Below are 20,311 nucleotides of genomic sequence, written 5' to 3'. Positions count from 1 at the left end.
ATCTTAAAATATACTGTAAAAATACTTTATAGCAATCATATATGAATGAAACTTAAATATAATTAGTTCGAAAAAAAATTCTTTGATAATAACTTTCATAATTAAATAATTTGATGTTGTTATTACTTTTTGAACTACAGTTTTATATTCAACACCTCTTTGTTGAGACTGAATTAATGAGTCCATTTCATGCACATATATATATTTTCCCTCCGTTCCAATTTACATAGCACTTTTTAAATTTCGAGAATCAAACAATTTCTTTTTCATAATTTTTTAAAATATCTTTTAAGTACTTTGAATTGAAATTGTCAATTACTATGACTTGTAATTCTTTTAATTAGTTTTCGGATACGTAAATTTTATTTCAAAAAATTTAAATATTTCATGCCCGAACTCACAGTCTAATCTAAACTGCAAGACTCTCAAAATTCAATCTGTGATACATAAATTGAGATAAAAAGAGTATTAATTTAAGCTAAGTATCATGACAAGGACACGTAGTACTATTGATACCGTAAAAATACTTTATGATGCCTATAAAAAAAAAAAAGTTAAACCTAAATATAGAGACATACTCTTATTATGGTAGGGTGACAAATCATACTAATCCACAAATGAAAATGACATAAACAAACAACACTGTACTAGGAATAAAGACCTGACATCTCTTTTTTTCTAATCACACAAATTTTAAAAAAAGTTTCTCGTATCTTCTTGCTAACTACTATATATAAACAAATCAAGTCACAAAAATGCAAACAAAGATCTGGACAAGTGGCACATAACCAAATAGTTTCCCTCTTCTTGCCACCACCACCATATGATAACTGACATTACAAATCAAATTTTTGTATTTATCAACTGAAAATCAGATAAAGGATCTTTTTGTTGAGTACTTTGGAGCTTTAAGGTATGAGAATACATATTGTGATTTTTAAGTGAGGCTTTGTTTTTTTTTTTTTTTTTTTGCATGCATTTATGGTTTTGACGGTTCAGTTTTGATTGACTATGATTTTTTTTATGTTCTTTTTTTCCTACCCTTTATTTATTATGCTTTAAAGTTTCAATCATTACATGTATTTGTGTACTTTATAGGTCTTTGAGGTATGGAAATTTTAGTGGAAAATACACACTGAAAGTTTGTTATTGTAACTGTTTTGAGTGAGTCTTTCTTTCTCTTTTGCATGCTTTTATGTTTTTGAGGCTTCATTTTTGATTGGCAATATGATGTTTCTTAATTTTATTTTTCATCCTCTTTATTTATTATGCCTCAAAGTTTCAATCTTTACATGTATTTGTGTACTTAATTTTTTTATTTTTTTTTGGGGGTCTTTGAGGTATGATATTAGTGGAAAATAAACACTGAAAGTTTGCTAATGTAATTTTTTGAGTGAGTCTTTCTTTCTCTTTGCATGCATTTATTGGAAATATGATGTTCTTTTAAGTTTCCTTTTCCTACCCTTTATTTATTATGCTTTAAAGTTTCAAACTTTACATGTATTTTTTGTAGTTGAATAGTAGAAACAAAGAAACATGGACAAGTGGCACATACCCAAATAGTTCTTCTGTTCTTGCCACCTCTTTGGTTCCTTGTTGTCTCTTCCTTCTATGGTTGTTCTCATCATAACTGACATTAAAAATCATTTTTTTTTATTTATCATCTGAAACTAGATAAAGGGTGTTTTTGGAAAGTACTTTTGGGCCTTTAAGGTAAGAAAATCTTAGTGGAAAATACACACAGAAAGTTTATTTTTTGAGTGTGTCTTTTCTTTCTGTTTGCATTCCTTTTCATTTTTCTTGTGTGTGTGTTTTTTTTTTTTTTTTTGATTGACAATATGACCTGCCCTTTATTTATTATGTGTACTTTATAGGTCTTTGAGGTATGGAAGTTTTAGTGGAAAATACACACTGAAAGTTTGCTAATGTAAACTGTTTTGAGTGAGTCTTTCTTTCTCTTTTGCATGCTTTTATGTTTTTGAGGCTTCATTTTTGATTGTTAATATGATGTTTCTTGATTTTATTTTTCATCCCCTAACTTTACATGTATTTTTGTAGTTGAATAGTAGAAACAAAGAAACATGGACAAGTGGCACATACCCAAATAGTTCCTCTGTTCTTGCCACCTCTTTGGCTCCTTGTTGTCTCTTCCTTCTATGGTTGTTCTCATCATAACTGACATTAAAAATCAATGTTTTGTATTTGTCCTCTGAAAGTAGATAAAGGGTCTTTTTGTGAAGTACTTTTGGGCCTTTAAGGTAAGAAAATTTTAGTGGAAAATACACACAGAAAGTTTATTTTTTGAGTGAGTCTTTTCTTTCTGTTTGCATTCCTTTTTTTTTTTTTTTTTTTGATTGACAATATGACCTGCCCTTTATTTATTAAGCTTCAAAATTTCAAACTTTACATGTATTTTTACTTTGAGAATTGAGTAGTAGAAAGAAAAAAACTATTAGTATATGAGTATACTTCTGTGGGAATGTTGAGGAAGTGGAGTTTTCAGGTTGTTTTCTTGTTTGATAGAATGAAATGGGGTTATAGTATCTGCATAGTGTATTTATTTTTCTTTTTTATTGTTGTAGTTGTTTTACTTGTTAGGAGAAATGTCACTGAGAAATTAGTTTAGACATTCTTGAATATACTTGAGGAGAAGAAAGGAAAGATTATATTTTGACCTGCACCTGCTATACTATTTATATTTGGATTGTCTTGAAATAATAGAACTTTTATGTTGGTAGTTTTGTTTTCTAACGAATAGTTCTGTATAATGTTAATTTCATTCCTTTAATAAAGTATCAATCAGTGGCAGAGTCGACCCTTTTCAAGGTCACTTGACATGTACACTGTGTAGATAGGTAGTAAATTTTTATTTATGTATATGTACTATATGTTGAATCCCCAGTGTTTTCTTAGTGTGAAAATCCTAGCTCCGTCAGCAATATGTGGAAATTCTTATGTGTTTAGAATGTCTCTGTCTTCCAGGACTGATTTTGAATGCTCATGCAAAATTGCTACTAAGACATATGGGATTAGTCTATTCATAACTGAGCCATAGAACCATCTATTTTGGAGCATTTGATGATAGTGAGTGAGTCTTATCAAGGGAATTCCTTGATGGGGGGTATTTGTTCATGTAAAAGAGACCACTATGCTGATGAGAACGTAACTAGAAGAGGCTTAGCTACTAGATATTTCAAATTTGGGAGCTCAAAATGGCTAGAGTCCTCCCTTTTTCTGCCCGGCCCGTGTTGTCAACTTCAACGAAGGAGTTGTCCGTCCCTCATGGAATTATGCAGTCGTAAAATATGTGAGGTAACTAAATATATCTCTGCTACATCCCTTTGAGGTTCATGGTTGAGTACTTGTGTTTTTGTCCAGGAAATCTTATGCTTTCTGTATGAACAGGACATCAACAAATATCGTTCATTTTCGATCCTCCCGAGGGACATAAGCCAGTTGATATTCAACTATCTGGTCGACTCATGCAGCCTCTCTGATAACTGTATTGAGGCTTTCAGAGACTGCGCCCTGCATGTAAACTCTCGGCTTGTATTTAGGAAGTTACACATTTGGGCAGTCAGGCAAAAATAATTACATTTGCTAGCCAAATGTATAAAAAAAATATACACTATTTATGTATATTATACATTGATATACGAAAAATATATTTCCCAGCCATTATTTTGGTAGACGGCTATTTATGTCAATTTCTCTATTTTTATTTGATGGTTTTAGTTTTGTTGACAGGATATGTGCATGGGAGAATGTACGAGAGTTAACGATAAATGGTTGGACGTCATATCTTCACAAGGATCGTCATTATTATCTGCATATATCTCTAGCACTGAGGTTACAGATTTTGGTTTAAGCCTCCTAAGGAATTGCTCAAACCTCCAAGCTTTAGGTTTGGATTGCTGCGACAAAATTTCTGCCCATGGCATAAAGCACATCACCGGTAATTATCGCCTCTCCCTCTAATGACATATTACATGGTAATCTACAGAATATAATTGCTTTTATACCCCCTATATCTAGTATTATTGTGTTTGTTTTCTGTTATAGCTTGCTGATATCAGCATGAGTGTGGAAAGATTTGTTATTGAATCCTCTATTGGCTTTCAAGTGTTATTTGTCTTCGACATTGGCTCATTACTTAGTGGATACACCTCTCTACACCCCCCCCCCCCCCCCCCCCCCCAAAAAAAAAAAAAAAACACCCACAAACAAAACTAGAACTCTCTGTGCTAGAATTTCTGGTGATGACAATCCATTATATTGTGCTTCAGGTTTTACAAACTTGACATACTTGGGTTTTAGAAAATGCTGTGGGCTTAGTGCTGAAGCAATGAAAAGTTTATCCAGCTTAATGAAACTAGTCAAGTTGGATTTTGAGCGATGTCCTGGAATTCATGGAGGCTTTATCCATCTTGAAGGTTTGTTGTTTTCCATTATTTACCCGAAGAGGAAACATTACGCCATCTTTCATATTTGGCCTCGTTTCCGGTCATATAAGAATGCACAGCATATGTCCCTCTTTTCCTTGGTCGTATGCTTCCAGTTAAGCATTTAGCTCCGGCGTGTTGATGCATTTTTTTAATTGTACTTGTGATGTGAAGGTCCTAATCTACAACAAGAAATTCTTGAGTGGAATGAGAGTGGTTTATCAGGAGAATACCACTAAATATTCCATGCTCTTCTAAAGAACTAGAATTAGCAATGCAAAATAAAAGACAGATGGGTGAGGCCAGGGGCGGATCAGATTTAAAATTTATGGGTTCAACTTTTAAGGTTCTTGCTGTTGAAACTATTACTCCTTGCGGTCCAAAATAATTGAGGTTTTAGACTTGGGCACATGGATTAAGGAATTCACTTATTTCTAAAAATTAAGAGGTGTATTGATTAAAATACTCTTAATTAAGAGGGGCTTTGAAACTATAACAAGCATTATATTTGTTCAATGAATTAAAAATGTGTCAAGGGTAAATTTGGAAAAAGAATAAATACCTTCTTGATAGACTAAAACCTCAATTATCTTGGACCAACTTTTAGAGGCTATCCTCAATTATTTTGGACCGGAGGGAGTATATTTTTAAAATTATGGGTTTAGACCTGGTATCTGTCACAATTTTACTGAATTTTCTGTGCGGTAGTAGATCTTTTCTTGTTAAAGAGTAGGAGTTAGTGGAAGAAAGACTCTGTCACTGGTCTCGTAAAAGGACTAGTGGAACCTATTTAAAGGACTTACTATTAATGAATTAAGTTTGTACTTTTTGTCTTTGGTTAGTTACGCTTTTAATTGATCTTCACTATGTCAACATAGTTTTTGCTGTCATAAATTAAGTTTGGTTTTCAGCACGTCATGATAGTTGTTTCATTTAACTTTCAGGTTTGACGAATCTTGAGTCTCTCACTATAAGAAGCTGCAAGTCTATTATGGATTCAGACTTGAAGCCTTTTGCAGGTATATTCTTGATGAATATGCTTTAGAATCTTCATATATGTCTCCGAGCTTGTTTGATATATTTGCCTATATTCACACAATGTATTTCAGGGCTCGTGAATTTGAAGGAACTTCAGATTTCATGTAACGACATAACAAATGTTGGAGTGTCTTATTTGAGAGGTACCACTTGCATCTTTTGGTGTTATAAACTTTTGCAATGTCCTCAAGTTGATTGCACTTTTTCTAGTTTCGCTGGTTTGACTATATCGGATAGTTGTGGTAAAACATTTAAATATGTGCTTTCATTTGTTAGGTTACATCTTTATTTATAAATTTTATTCTTTAACAGATTTGGACAAACTCATTGTGCTAAACTTGGAAGGGTCGGATGTTACTGCTTCATGTTTGGATTACCTCACCGGTGTGTTTCTTTTATTGTGCTTATTTCCATGTTGACTTATTAGGCCTAGTTTTTCTTTTGTGTGGGTGGGTTTTTTTTTTTTTTGGGGGGGGGGGGGGGGGGTGCGGATTTTCTGAAAGTAAAAGAGAGAAATTTTCATGGAATTACTTTTCTATTCTAAGAACTTTTTCCGTCACGTTATTGAAGTTTCTGATAGTTCCTTTTATTGTTATGCAGCTTTCACTTCACTGAAATCTCTAAATCTCAATAGATGTCACCTAACAGATGATGGATGTGAGAAGTTTTTGGGTAAGTGGAAGACATTTGTTATCTTCCATAAAGAACTGAATAAAGCAAAACCGTTCCACATCTATAGCCAACTGTTTTGCATCTGCAGCACTCAGCAATTTGAAAGAGTTGAATCTGGGATTTAACAATATCACTGATACATGTTTGGGACATTTAAAAGGTCTGTAATTTTTCTTCTTTAATTGCCTTCATTTGGGGTTACATGACATTTAAGCTTTAGGTTCTCTAAAATTCAGATCTATCATTTTGTTGATATCTATCTCACGGAATGTTTTGCTGTTATCTAACTGATCTTGTTGAGTTGAGACTTCCATTATGGGATAGGAACTTGAAAAGCAATACTATGACCTTCCTCTTACTTAATGCTCTTATGCCGGAACTTTATTGTTTTCATCTTAAACGAACTGCCGGTATATTTAGAGTTGATATTTGTCTCACGGCTGCTGCTTTATTTGGAGTTTTGAGATCCTTTCAGGCTTGGTAGAATTGATGATGTGAAAATTTTCAGTTTTTAGTTAGGTGGTTATGTCTATCCATTTAATCTTTCTTCCATAAGTTTTGGTTATTTATTTACTTTAGTTTTACCTAACATTGCAGGGCTGACAAAATTGGAAGGCCTCTACTTGGATTCTTGTAGGATTAGCAATGACGGTCTTGCTCATTTAGCTGGTATACACCATATAATTTGGTTAACATCGGTCCACCAGGAAGAGAGCTTTTTTACTCTTATAGATTTATGTAATTGTCTTTTTCAGGCCTTTCAAACTTGAAAGCTTTGGAGCTGTCTGATACTGAAGTTGGAAGCAATGGAATTCTTCAATTCTCTGGTTAGACTGTTTACCCTACTTAGCACAACTACTTTTCTATTACATTATGGGGCTTTTGGCATCACATTGGCTAATGGCTTTGATATACTATATGTTAAAAATTCTGTTGTTTTTCCTTTATGCCAGCTCTCACAGTAACAAGTTAATAGTAACTTATAATTAAATCTCACTAAAAATGCATCTGCACAAGTTGATACGCTTCCCCCGAATTTATGAATAGCTATCAGAGGATCAGATGAGGACTTAAGATGGTCAGATTACAAAAAATCCTTGTAGGTTTTGGCTCGAATTGTCTGTTTAGTAGGCTACTAGCCCGTTTAATGGCCAAGCTTCTAAAATCAGCACATTTTGAAAAGTGTTTTTCAGAAATGATTTTCGAAAAAGTACTTTTGGTGAGAAGCAGTTTCTGTTTGGCTAATTAATTTGAAGAACACTTTTGAGCAGCAATTGATGTTTGGCCTAGCTTTAAAAAGTGCTTTTCATTTGAGGAGCTACTCCTTTCAGCTTCTCAAAAACAGCTTCTGCCTCTACTCTAAGGTACTTTTTCTTTTGTTAAAAGCTTGGCCAAACTCTCAACTTAGAAAAAAACACTTCTTTTAAGAAGAAAAGAATTTCTGGCCTGGCCAAACACCTCAACTTTGAACCAAAAAAAAAAAAAAAAATTAAAAACAAAAGCATTTGGCCTTGGAGAAGCTTGTCCTAACAGACTATAGGAACTACCAGACTCTCAAAAACTAATCTTATTATCAATCTTCAAAATGCAATGCTCAACTTTTATTTCTCTATTCATACCGTGAGTTGATATCTAGTAGAGTATGTACATCCTGTTTAAATTATCTTTTAGTTCTTTGTGTGTTCATTTGCAATTAAAGTGTCTTTGACTGATTTGAAATTAGTACTACTTTTGTCCCCATTTATATGGTATTGTTTGACTCAATGCGGAGTTTAAGGAAAAAAAAAAAGACTTTTGAAACTTGTCGTGTAAAATAAGCCATATACGTTTGTGTGGAGGTCAATCATCTCACTAGGGTAAAATGAGAATTTTGAAGTTTAATTGTTTCTAAACATAGAAAGGTTGCATTCTTGTTGGGACAAACTAAAAAGGGAAATGTGCCACATAAATCGGGACAGAGGGAGTAGCTATCTAACGTCTCCATGTGTGCTCTGTGTTTGTTCTTCTCCCTCTTCCTTTTTCCTTGTTCAATTGGTTCTTATGATCTTGTTATTTTTCTGACTAGAAATGCCATCGACCTTCATTGACATAGAATTTGTTATCAGTGATTTTCTGTACACACTTTATGTATTTTCACATTTCAAAGACATCAATTTTAATCAAAATTTATAAGCTCTTATCGCAGTAAATTCTGATTTATTATCTTGTATATATGATGATGTGCTTATTTGAGCTATTGTATGTTTTAGGGTTGACAAAGTTGGAGGATCTCAATCTCTCGTTCACCTCAGTAACTGACAGTGGTTTGACAAAGTTATCTGGATTGACTTCTCTTAGGTCACTTAACCTTGATACTCGTCAAATCACAGACTCGGGGCTCGCAATTCTCACCAGTAAGGACTAAAATCTCTTGTTGTTTCAATAATATGAGGTGAAGATTTGGAGAGCTACTCATTCTGATCTTGTTTAAAGGTGTCGTGTGCATCTTCATTAAACTCTCTGAACACATGGATTTTACTGTTGTGCATACGCCTCTGTGCTTGTCTATATTCTTTGTAATTTATTGAAGGTGCATGTGTGTGTATTTCCAAGGACACTTATAGATATGTTTCTAGTGTCCAAGGTCGACAAACCCAGGTTAATGGATATTCTGGATACTGCTAAGGAGAATAAAGATTGGTGTCAAATATGTATCTGTAAAATCTTGAAAAACCAGGCTGTGTGGTCGGACTTCTTTGATTAATAGCGTGATTAATGTTCATTTTGGTTTTTGTGTGATCCCTCAATTCATTGTTATATTTTCGTCTGTTAACTGACTTCTCCTTTATTGGACGATTCTTATCGTAGTTGAAGCTAGAACTTCTGAATTTCCTCTTTGTTCTATACGATATTTTCTAGTGGATCTATTAGTTTGGTTTTGAGATCTCTTTGCCCTATTGATTTATCGGTTGCTCAATAATATGCAGGAGCCATTTACGTCATGCTTTTTTGGTTTATGCTAGAAGTATTAATATGTAGCTTTTTCTGTCATATGGAAGCAGGTTTAACTGGATTGACTCACCTGGATCTCTTTGGTGCTCAGATCACGGATTCCGGGACAAAGTATCTGACATGTAAGTTGAAGCAGCCATTTGGTTTTTTTCTAAGTACTGTTAATTTTTCATCTCCTTTCTTAGTATATTAAGTTTGAATACGGATTTCTTGGTGATCTTGTAGCCCCACTACACACTGATGTTTTCGAACTTTTGCTCATTTTCCGAATTCTCAAGTGTGTGCATGTCTCATCAGATTTCAGAAGTCTCCAATCGCTTGATCTCTGTGGTGGTCGGTTGACGGATGCTGGTGTCAAGAACATAAAGGATCTTTCTTCTCTGATGTTGCTGAACCTGTCACAAAACTTGAAGCTAACAGATACAGCCTTAGAGTTTCTATCAGGTAACTTTTGATTTCTTTCGGTACATGAAACACTTCACAGTTTGAATGCTTGTCAAAGCTGCTGCTACCAATTGAAGACTTCAGACATAGTTCTTAAAGAAAATAGAACTCTTAATATGCCAAGTTTCTCTCAACATACTGGGGTACCGTGCTTTTCAATCAGCTTAAACCAAATACCACAATGGTGAATGCTTTCTGAAACAGTAATAGTGAATTTAGTGTTGTTGCGTGCTTCGATACACACGCCCTCTTTTGGAGGGATGGAGTAGTCTAGCTACTGCAGGAATACGCTAGAATAGAAACACGATATTACCTGTCTGACTTTCTTTCCCCATCATTGAGGTGTTCGGATAAGGGGAGCCTTAGAGCAACAACATAGTTGTCTGTGTGAGCTATGGGTCACGGGTTGGAAGCCATGGAATTAGACATTGATGCTTGCACAGGGTAAGCTGCCTACATTACACCCCTTTGGGGGTGCTGCCATTTCCCGGCAAAGACAGGATGCTTCGTGCAACCCCGTTGTCTGTTTATTGAGGTGTTCGGCCGAGTCTGCGGGCATCTCATTATTCCACTTGGTACATGTACTTCTCACCGATACAGGTGTAGGTGTTGGGTAGCTCTGTCAACCTACACTTGGATAGTTTGACCGATTGGGAAAAGCTGCATTAGTGTTTTCTTTCTCATAGTTATCCTACTTTGATTAACAAACATCTCATTTTGAAAATGCAGGATTGACATCACTGGTTTCTTTAAATGTTTCAAACTCTAGTATCACCAATGAAGGCTTGCAGCACCTGAAGCCTCTCAAGAATTTACGCTCGCTGTACCTGGAATTTTGTGGGGTGACAGCATGTGAAATCAAGAAACTTCAAGCTACAGCGCTTCCAAATCTTGCGCGATACCGCCCTGATCAATGATAATAGGTTATCCTGGATGTAACATTATAGATGGACAGCCTTTTTGGTGTGTAAATAGACAGAATAACACCAAATGGTTATGATCTGCACATATAGTTTACTCTGTTTGTTGTTTAATACTGTTAGTATCACCAATGAAGGCTTGCAGCACCTGAAGCCTCTCAAGAATTTACGCTCGCTGTACCTGGAATTTTGTGGGGTGACAGCATGTGAAATCAAGAAACTTCAAGCTACAGCGCTTCCAAATCTTGCGTGATACCGCCCTAATCAATGATAATAGGTTATCCTGGATATAACATTATAGAAGGACAGCCTTTTTGGTGTGTAAATAGACAGAATAACACCAAATGGTTATGATCTGCACATATAGCTTACTCTGTTTGTTGTTTAATACTGTTATATCCGATAAATAGACAGAATAACGCCAAATGCTTATTATCTGCATGTATAGTTTAGTATGTAGATGTTAACACTGTTATATCCAATATAAAGTAATAATCTGAACTTGCGCATGCTTATCTGAACGTGTTCAATAAGGACCACATCAATGTAATGAAAGTGAAGGACCCATGACAATGACAGAACGTTTTGAATAATCGACTCGTTTGCCCTAACAAGAGTCACAAAATCTTCGCCTTCAATGAAATCAGAAAATGACTTCTTTCCAGGCTGACATTATTTTGCCGTTCTGTAGTTAAAGCAACTTTACCTTTTTTGTGCAGCTATCGAACTTTCGGGGATTTCTCAGGGATCGATCAAAATCCGAGAAATAAAAGAACATAAAAACAGTAGTAACGCTAATACTTCTAATATTCTTCTTGATTGATAACTAACTGTGGAGTTTTAATACAACTGAGGTTTCTGCCAAGAGTGGTATTACATCCTAATCAACAATCTGGAACATCATACAAACAAGTTACATAATATAACTTACATAATGTTGCATCAATACAATGCAAGAACTCTATCTAAGACCCTACTTAAGACAAACTTAAGAAATACAAAAGCCTGACACATATAATAGTACAAGCCATGAAAGAAAATCTTATGAAAACAAAAAGTATCCTAACCAAGAAATTCCTGTAAGAAAAGAATGCCTTTAGGACCCTTCCATGAGCCAAAAGGAGAATAATTGAAAACTACTGACGCAATTTGCTAATGGCTTTGAGGAACCGCTGCACCGGGCAAGACAATGACGATTAGACAAAAACAACGAAAAAGAGATTTCTGCTTCTTTCTTTCTGTGTGATTGTAAAAATCGATGGAACAGAAACAGGAAATGCACAATCCAAATGTCACAAGGTCCAAATCCCAAAACCTGTATTAACAGCTGATGCACATAGATCCCTGCAGAACAAATAGATGCAAGACCTCTCAGATAAAGAAGGGAAAAGGAAAACAATAATGTTACTGTACTGATTACTAAATGGTTTACAAGTATGACTGTTAATGCCTGCTGGTCAAGACTCAGCATAATTTCCAAAGTACTATGAGCTGTTAGCAAGAAGTTATGCACAGGCAACTGTTGAAGGCTTTTCCAGTGAAGATTTTCAAGGAAGCACCCGTGTTAGATCCTCCAAAAGTGGTAATTTTCAAGGAAGCACCCGTGTTAGATCCTCCAAAAATGTACCACTTTTGGAGGATCCTGATATGCACTTGGCGATATTTTTGAAGAGTCTGAGCAACGTAGACCAGCAGAGTGCAATGATACGATTCATGCCAGTGAAGAACGAACACTTAGCAACCAGAAGGATGTCGGAAGAGAGTCTGTCCAGATATTTGGGGATGAAAAAGGGGTGCATATATTTTGGTGACTGTATAACAAAGTACTTTCGTACACTTACAAATAAGAAAATTGCTTAGAAGCTAGACTTTGTCATTCGTTAATGATCTTTCTTTTCCATTTTGAAATAGATCATCATCTAATCGTCCAGGCACACCGACCAATTTTCCTTACAAATTACAATGTATTATTTCCTGAGTAAGTCTTTTAGCCCTCTATGAAATTGCTTAACAAGTCACAAAGTATGGAGAGATTGGAGCTCGTAAAGACCAGGCTACTTCCAGAAAGATGTAAACTTGAATTGGAAAAATATAAAAATAACAACTTTATTTTTACCCGCCTGCAGGAATATCTGTCAGAAAATGGCTATTCAATCTCTCTACCACGTGAAAAAACTTTTGCAGGTATTGACCATACTTCTTGCACATATGTGTTAAGTGCTGATTCATATGATTAAGTATTATTGCATCCTGACCACTCCAAATAATAGAGTAATAAACTTTAAAAAACAACCCAACATACTAAATGAGCTGAACAAGGGTCCAGCAGTAAACTTAGAGATGTTGAGATAAAACACTAGTTGCCACACCCACTTGGGGAAAGCTTATTATTCTCCCCTTCACCCCACCGACCTAGTAATAGAACAAATAACAATGATCTGATTAAAATCTTGAAAAACGAGAAGTGGCAACAACAATGAGTCAACTAAAAACTAAAAACAGAAGTTAGCTAGCAACTTAGCAACAGGAGCTGAAGCAACCACAGCCCAACAGCAGAATGGATAGTTTCTGAGTCATTATGATACTAATATGGACCTTCACTTTTGAGATGAAAGCTCCAAAAATTATAGAGCTTGGAAAGATAACTGCAGCTCTCTATGGTACTAACCTACCTTGCTATCACGACAAATAATTTTGGTCTGGAGCATTAAAAGTTTGTCCATGGTCAAGCACAGACTCCCTATGGAACTTGGAATCTCAGAATCTTTTTTATTTTACTTTTTTATAAGGAAATATTTTGTTGATTCTGTTGGGTAAGAAAAACTGTTATACAAGTAGTATACCAACTTAAACGGAATGTACACAGGAACTCAGAATCTAAAATCTTCAAGTACCATCTAGTATCCTTTGCACAGAAGAGGCGAATACGAATTCCAGGTTTTCTTGAAACATTAATTTGCATTACAGAATCCTAACAAGAACATAAATTCAGAGGGGGATCCAAAATTTTCTTGTGATGCATTTCTTACCACCGACTCCAACTATATCTCTGTATTTTAGAACTGGAACCAATGAATGAGTGTATAGAAACATGATGTTTACCTTCCCAGTGAGTATAAGCATAGACTCGGTGCAACAGCAACAGTAATAGCGAGTTTCTTTCTTGATTCCTCTGACACCATAACAAGAACTCATGCTAATTCAAGGGCATGATACAGCTTGGAAACTCGTCGCCGAAGCAATGGTTCCAACCTGAAAGAAGGTACCCCTCTTTCCCATCTTTTTGCTTCATACATCTCGTTCCACGCCTGTACGATCTCATCAATATTGAATCCCAGCCCTACAAACACGACAAATCTCAAAAACGTTTCAAATGATATTAAAAAGAGACACGAATAGTAAATAAGTTTTAAGAAAATATCTTCCAGTTTCACCTTCGGTTGCAGTACTGTTGGAGCAGTGATTCTTTATCATAACGGCAATATCTGTCGGAGAAGCTCCGGCTAATTCAAACTTTTCAACAGCAACCTCCAAAGATTCTTGCCAGAGTGGAAGCCCAAGTTTGAATTCCATAAGTGATCGTTCGTATAGCATGGTACCCCATAGTAAGTTTATCTGAGACCTCATGTTTGCAGCTTGCTCAGTAGCTTCATCTGCAGATATTCCTTTGAACAAATTCTCCGACTTCATTTTCTGCAAATGCGTTTTTGATAGTTCGTTCAGACGCTGCTCTTCAGCTTCCTCCCACATCTGCATGCCTTTTTCCATATTTTCCTCAGCACTGTTGTAAAGCTGAATAACTTCAGTAGAAAGCCAAGAATCCAAATCGACACCAGCGCTAATCGCATAATACCAAGAAAGTTTTGCCTGATCAAACTGTTGCTGGCCCAGAGCAAGGATACCTTCATAGAAATTTGGTTTGATATTTAACGCTTCTTCATATCTCTCTCCTGCTTTTGAATATTCTTTTAAAGCCCAATCATAAGCAATTTTTATCTGTGCAAGCAAAGATTCTCCGGAACTATCTTCTTTCAAGTAGACCCTTTTCCGTGCTCGGGACATATGAACGTTACCCCAGTTGAACAATGCCAAAGCAGCCATCTCCTGAAATGTTTCTCCAGCTGTGCTGAAAAGACATTGAGCTTCTTCACTTGTGATTGCTTCTTCCATGGCCTCGGAGTATAGCTTCATTCCGACTTCATGGAGATCCAGATAAGCATCAGGCTCAAATCCAACATAGTTCTTAAACAAATTAGAAAACTGAAAGATCCAATCATTAATGCAAACCGGTCCATCATGCAGTTCCTTGCTTCTTTCACCATTTCCATTCTCAAAAATTTTATTATGATCGTCTTCCACCCTTTTGATCTTCTTATAGAAAGGATCCTGCTCCGGATTAACTTCCACGATATAGAATCTTATAGAACCATGTTCAACAGAAGATTCAGCCCACCTTAACTCCTCGTTTGTCGTCACTGTAACTAGGTCACCTTCTTGGTCCCGATACTTGATTAGGACTGCTTTTAAGCTCGGGAAACGATCACCTATAATCTCCCTTAGTGTCAAGATGCTGCAGTTTAGAGGAACTTGGGCCCATCTTATGTCTTCCCCGAACACTAGTTTCACCGTCCTTTTTGGCTCTTCTTCTGGGGTATGACTGATAATTTCCTCCACCACCAATTTATCTTCAGTTTTCCTGTCCTCATTGTCCTCATCTTTGCTCTCTTCATTCCGATCCTTAGCCTTATTTACCTCGATCTTGTCCTTACTCTTCTTTTCCTTACTCTTGTCCTTACCCTTCTTTCTCTTCATCTTGTCATCAACCTTTTCTTCCGGAGTCTGGTCTTTATCCTTATTTTCATCAATCCTAATCTCAACTTTCATCTCCTCAGCTTTCCGTTCCTCAGCATTCTTTTCCTCATTTCTGTTATCATCTTGCTTTAAATTGATTCCGTTGTCGAATTTCTTCTCGTCCGCCTTCCCGTTAACCATCTTCTCCTCTACTTTCTTGCTTTTCTTCTTTAGAGCCTTACTTGAAGAGAAAGGCGGTTCAACATATTCAGGTACCGGAATCAAATCAACCGGAACGTCATTCACCCCGATGCCTTTTTGCTCAATAGTTGTTTTCACCCTCTCTGCAATCTCAGTCGCCATGAGATTATTCGGCTCCATCTCAAGCACCCTATTCACATCTCTCTGCGCCAAATCAAACCTATTCAAAGCCTCATAACACCTAGCTCTCTTCAAAAGTGCCTTACTATATTTCGGCGCGACTTCAAGAGCCAAATTGCATTCAAGGATCGCCCTCGGGTATTCACTAAGTCCCATCTGCATGTAACACGCAGCTATATTACTACGGAGGTGCGATACATCTATGTGGCTCCGCGGAAGCAACTTGATACCTTTGTCATACTTCAACATGGCTCCTTCATAGTCCCTTTTCTGAAATAACTTATTCCCCTCATCTTTAAGTTCCTTTGACATAGCAATGAAAACTGCTGTGTCTTTATCAAATGCTCTTGGACTACCACTATTTTCACCAGATTTACCTCCTATCTTTTTCGACTTTTTCCAACTTTCCTTCCCCATTCTTAGCTCAACAATTCCAACTTTCCCAAACTTTATAGCTTAAAATAGAACAACTTAAACTAATTTCAATCCAAGTCAATAAAAATAGATAGGTAACAGGACCTAACTGGTACAAAAATTGAGTCTTTGCACCAGATTAGGAATCAAGAACCAAGTAACAGGACTTAACTGGTATAAAAATTGAGTCTTTGCACCAAATTAGAAAATCAAGAACCAAACTCAAAGACTACTAAAATCAATCAAGAAAAAAAAACCCAAATAAGGAAATTTTTCACCAACCCAAAATAGAAACTTACAAACAGGACAAATCCACCAGAACCAACAAGCCAAGAAACCAAAAAAATCCAATCTTTTTTTACAAAATAACTTAAAGAACTGAGATTTAACACCCTAAATTCAAAAGGGTATTCTTCAAAAACACAAATAAAACAGTATATATATCCAATTTTTTTCTCCTTTAAATTGTAACAGCTCAATAAACAAACAAAGCCTAATTGAAAGAACAAAAAAAAAGACGCCCTTTATTCAGCTGTAAATAATTCTTCTCCTCAACCAAGATTCTTGTTTTTATTTATTTTTTTCTTTTTTTTAAAATATTGTATTGAGGAAATAATTAAAGATAACTTATCTGTAAATATTCAGCTTGCTTTTGAACACTCTTCAATTTTTTTTGCAGATTTTATGGGACTTATGTTTTCTTTGGTTTTTCCACAAGGAATATATGCTCTGCAGAAATGGAAAAAGAAAAACCACAACTAATGGCTCCAATTGTTATTTAAGTTGGGAAAAAAAATTAAATTTTAAAAATAAAAAGTAATAAAAAGGGTGTGTTGTACCTTTACGTAAACGCCACAAAAAACAGGTCAAAGATAACATTTTTTCTCCCTTTTAATTTGTTTATCTTATTTTTCTTTTTAGTCCGCCTAAAAAATAGTACATTATTTTTTTTTGATAATTCTTTAATTTTAACTTTCTACGTGACATTTTTAAGATCACAAAATTTAGAAATCTTCTTGATTTTCTTAAATTTTGTGTCAAGTCAAATCCCATAAATAAATTAAAACGAAGGGAGTAAATATTTTATCTCTCCTCCGTCCCAATTTAAGTGTCTTAATTTGATTGGACACGAAGTTTGAAAAATAAAAAGAAGACTTTTCAATCTTGTTATCTTGAATAAAGATGTGTGAGTCCTTTAATACTTGCCAAAAATTACTAAGAACCCGTTTGGCCATGAAAATTTTTCACTTTTTTCTGAAAAATATTTTTACTTTATTTTAAAATTAACGTTTGCCCATGGAAGAAGTTGTATTTGAAATTTGGAAAACACCAAAAAACTTTTTTCCACTTTTTTCACTTTCAATTCAAATAACCAAATATTCTTTGCAAAAACTACAACCAGACACAACTCCAACTCCAAATTATCAAATAAAGTGAAAAATATTTGGTTTTCATGGCCAAATGCTTACTAAATATAAAAGAGACTCTTTTTTTTTTTGGACAGATAATAGTAGAAAGTAAGACACTTAAATTGAGACCGCGAGAGTATTTAGATTGTGTTGATTTGTTTTTTTGAAAAAATAAAATAAGGAGAAGGGAAAAAGAAAGATTATGTTGATTTTGTTTTTCTTTTTCTAAACAGAGATTTTATAATATTCTATGTTCCGACAAGTAAACGTGGGACCCACTAACCGTGTAATCCTGGATTGTGGGGGACGTTTGCGGAGAGTGCAAATGAAGGCAACTCTGTCTCTTCTCATTCTTTTTCTTCTCTCTCTCTTTTTTTTTTTTTGTTTTGTTTCCACCCTTTCACCCAAAAAGAATCAAAAGTCTTTTTCTTTTAATTTTCAAAACATGAATATTATTATTATTTTGTTTCAATTTAATTGTCTATTTTTTAAATTTTAGTTAAGAAGATGTTATTTTTTAGATTTAGTACCTTTTTTTCAATATCTTACCTGATATGATCACAAGATTCAAAAATCATTCTGATACGATATACACAATTTTTTTGCTTAAGATCACATGGTTCAAAATTTCTCTACTTTCTTAAGCCTTGTTTTTAATCAAACTAAGCCATATAAAATGAAATAAAGGACAGTTTAACCTAGTGTTCGGTACCTATTTTGGGGTCCTAATGTGGATTTAGCTACCCATTTTTGCAACTTACTAATTCGGTTGACGTTATTTCATTTTGGAGACCCACTAATCCGGATTGGCGTGGAAAATCTTAATTTGAGGGTTAAGCGTTCCCTATCAAGAACAACTCTATTTTCAAGACTCGAATCCGAAAGCTTTAATTAAAAATGAAGAACTTTTTGCTCAACCATAATCATTTGTGGTATATTATCCAACATATTATTACATTGTAGACTTTCTCAAAAATACTAGTAATAACAATAATAATTATAACAACGCAAGTACCTAAGTAATCTTTCTAAAAAAAATAACAATAATAATTGCATTTCAGTTCCAAACAAGTTTGTCCATCTTGCAAGAGTCTGATTACAGGTTCCTCATAGAGGCTATGAACCAGCCGATGATCAACCATGTGTTCTGTGAAGGAAATGCAGTGGCTCATCAGCTTGTAGAAAAATACTTAGGGAGAAGACTAATCACATTGACTGTTTTTGGAATGCACCACCAGACTTTATTTATCTTACTTTTCGCAAAGACTATTTAGGGATTGAATCTTTTCGATCAATCCCGCATTGTAATGACTTTAATTCCAGCTCTTTAATATGCATATTTATTCACCAAAAAAAAAAGAAGAACAAAAACAATAATTTTACTTAATTATATTGTATTTTTAAGAAACAAAAAGAAGAAGAAAATAAGGAAAGAATAGAGCTCCCCTCCATCTATTTTATCTTGCTCCCTTTCCTATAACAACTCTGATTGTCCCACAATTTTAAAACTTACAACAGTATATAGAGGATGGTATTTGAAGCATCTTGTTTACAAATTAGTATACCGTCTTTTTTCGTAATGATTTCCGTGCAAGTTATCAATTAGTACGTGTCCGATTTTTTTTCGTAAAATGCAAGTCCATTTCTAAAATCTTGCGATTATACCAAACTATACATATTTAATTGATCATAGCTAATTGATTGATATAAATTTAATGTACAAATACGTATAATATATCTATTATTTTTACAATAACAAAGAAACTTCTACCAGGAATCTTAGCTTTACGCAACTGTCAAGAAACTTCCTAATAGGTTACCTTTTCCTTTTTTAGCGTTAGAGAAGAAAAAAATGAAAGGAAAAGTCTTCATATATAACAGAGAATCAACATAGAAAAATTAAGGAGAAATAGTGAAAGGAATCTACAGAAAAGGGAAGGCCAGCGAAGAGCATCTTCTTTGACAAATTACTCAGTTCTTATTAATTGATACGCAAAGTTTACCGTCAAAAAGAAGTTAATCAATTATAATGTAGTTTAGTTTATGTTTATTATATGTGTAAAAGAATTTTGTCAGTATTGATGTAAACGATCTTTCCTCTTGTTTGGCTATAGCAAGAGCTCCTAAATCAAGTACCTGACAAGGCAACGAAATTTAGTTCACGAGGCTGCAGCGCATCGAAATGGGGTACCGCGACATGAAGTTCCTTACTTTAGTTGGATTTCGTTGGTGCCACCTAAACGGTAAGTAGGTGATGAATGTGTGACGTTTGGACTTGTTCCAATCGAGTTCCAACAACGTATTTCTTGGAGCGAGAAACATGAATTGTTTGATGTTGCATATTAGAACTCATTAAAACTCGATCCACATTAGTATCATCGATAAAAGAAAGGCATAACACATAAACAGACCCTTAAACTTGGCCTCAGCTGGCAAGTACGCCCTCCAACTTTGGGTGTGCACAAGTAGGCACCTCAATTTGTATAAAATTGAACATGTAAACACAAATGCTGACGTGGCATTGACTTGGCACTGACATGGCCCTTCAAATTTTATGTGTCACGTCAGCATTTGTGTTTACATGTTCAATTTTATACAAGTTGAGGTGCCTACTTGTGCACACCCAAAGTTGGAGGGCATATTTGTCAGCTGAGGCCAAGTTTAAGGGCCTGTTTATGTATTATGCGTAACAGAATTGAGGAAAACTTGAATACCGTTACACCAAAATAACTACTAGAATATGCCAAATCAAACATTTAAAAAAAAATGAAATATATATGAAGTTAATTAGATATAATTTAGTTTATTT

The 20,311-nt window shown here is 34.9% G+C and overlaps 2 protein-coding genes across 6 annotated transcripts; one reads left to right on the top strand and one right to left on the bottom strand.

Moving 5' to 3' along the window:
- Nucleotides 1-735: 735 nt before the first annotated feature.
- Nucleotides 736-10,933, top strand: LOC132603095 (uncharacterized). 5 transcript variants are annotated; one of them, XM_060315985.1, is made up of 17 exons: nucleotides 736-913; nucleotides 1,875-1,941; nucleotides 2,983-3,312; nucleotides 3,406-3,534; nucleotides 3,748-3,955; nucleotides 4,287-4,433; nucleotides 5,387-5,461; nucleotides 5,552-5,623; nucleotides 5,793-5,864; nucleotides 6,081-6,152; nucleotides 6,241-6,312; nucleotides 6,750-6,821; nucleotides 6,908-6,979; nucleotides 8,402-8,545; nucleotides 9,191-9,265; nucleotides 9,441-9,587; nucleotides 10,317-10,933. In XM_060315985.1, exons 3-17 carry the CDS (start codon nucleotides 3,079-3,081, stop codon nucleotides 10,502-10,504), a joined length of 1,779 nt encoding a protein of 592 aa, XP_060171968.1. In that variant the 5' UTR covers nucleotides 736-913; nucleotides 1,875-1,941; nucleotides 2,983-3,078; the 3' UTR covers nucleotides 10,505-10,933. The 5 variants fall into 5 exon arrangements, with proteins under 5 accessions (XP_060171968.1, XP_060171967.1, XP_060171971.1 ...); XM_060315984.1 differs by lacking the exon at nucleotides 1,875-1,941; XM_060315988.1 differs by lacking the exon at nucleotides 1,875-1,941 and having other exon boundaries at nucleotides 737-913; nucleotides 9,194-9,265.
- Nucleotides 10,934-11,296: 363 nt separating this feature from the next.
- On the bottom strand, nucleotides 11,297-16,838 carry LOC132603094 (protein PHOX1-like). The gene is made up of 3 exons (XM_060315983.1): nucleotides 13,942-16,838; nucleotides 13,610-13,847; nucleotides 11,297-11,851 (listed from the first exon to the last, which is right to left on the bottom strand). Exons 1-2 carry the CDS (start codon nucleotides 16,094-16,096, stop codon nucleotides 13,699-13,701), a joined length of 2,304 nt encoding a protein of 767 aa, XP_060171966.1. The 5' UTR covers nucleotides 16,097-16,838; the 3' UTR covers nucleotides 11,297-11,851; nucleotides 13,610-13,698.
- Between the last annotated feature and the right edge of the window lie 3,473 nt (nucleotides 16,839-20,311).

The sequence above is a fragment of the Lycium barbarum genome, chromosome 7 (genome assembly GCF_019175385.1).
Source record: "Lycium barbarum isolate Lr01 chromosome 7, ASM1917538v2, whole genome shotgun sequence".
NCBI classification, from domain to species: Eukaryota; Viridiplantae; Streptophyta; class Magnoliopsida; order Solanales; family Solanaceae; genus Lycium; species Lycium barbarum.
This window is presented reverse-complemented; position numbering and strand designations above follow the sequence as displayed.

What these genes read in the sequence shown, in the direction of transcription:
- LOC132603095 (XM_060315984.1), top strand. Translation starts at nt 3,079, where the DNA reads ATGATAGTGAGTGAGTCTTATCAAGGGAATTCCTTGATGGGGGGTATT. An exon ending in ATGTTTGGATTACCTCACCG is followed by an intron (nt 5,865 to 6,080) that starts GTGTGTTTCTTT and finishes ATTGTTATGCAG; the next exon opens with CTTTCACTTCACTGAAATCT. An exon ending in TGGATGTGAGAAGTTTTTGG is followed by an intron (nt 6,153 to 6,240) that starts GTAAGTGGAAGA and finishes TTGCATCTGCAG; the next exon opens with CACTCAGCAATTTGAAAGAG.
- LOC132603094 (XM_060315983.1), bottom strand. Translation starts at nt 16,096, where the DNA reads ATGGGGAAGGAAAGTTGGAAAAAGTCGAAAAAGATAGGAGGTAAATCT. An exon ending in CAACAGTACTGCAACCGAAG is followed by an intron (nt 13,848 to 13,941) that starts GTGAAACTGGAA and finishes TCGTGTTTGTAG; the next exon opens with GGCTGGGATTCAATATTGAT.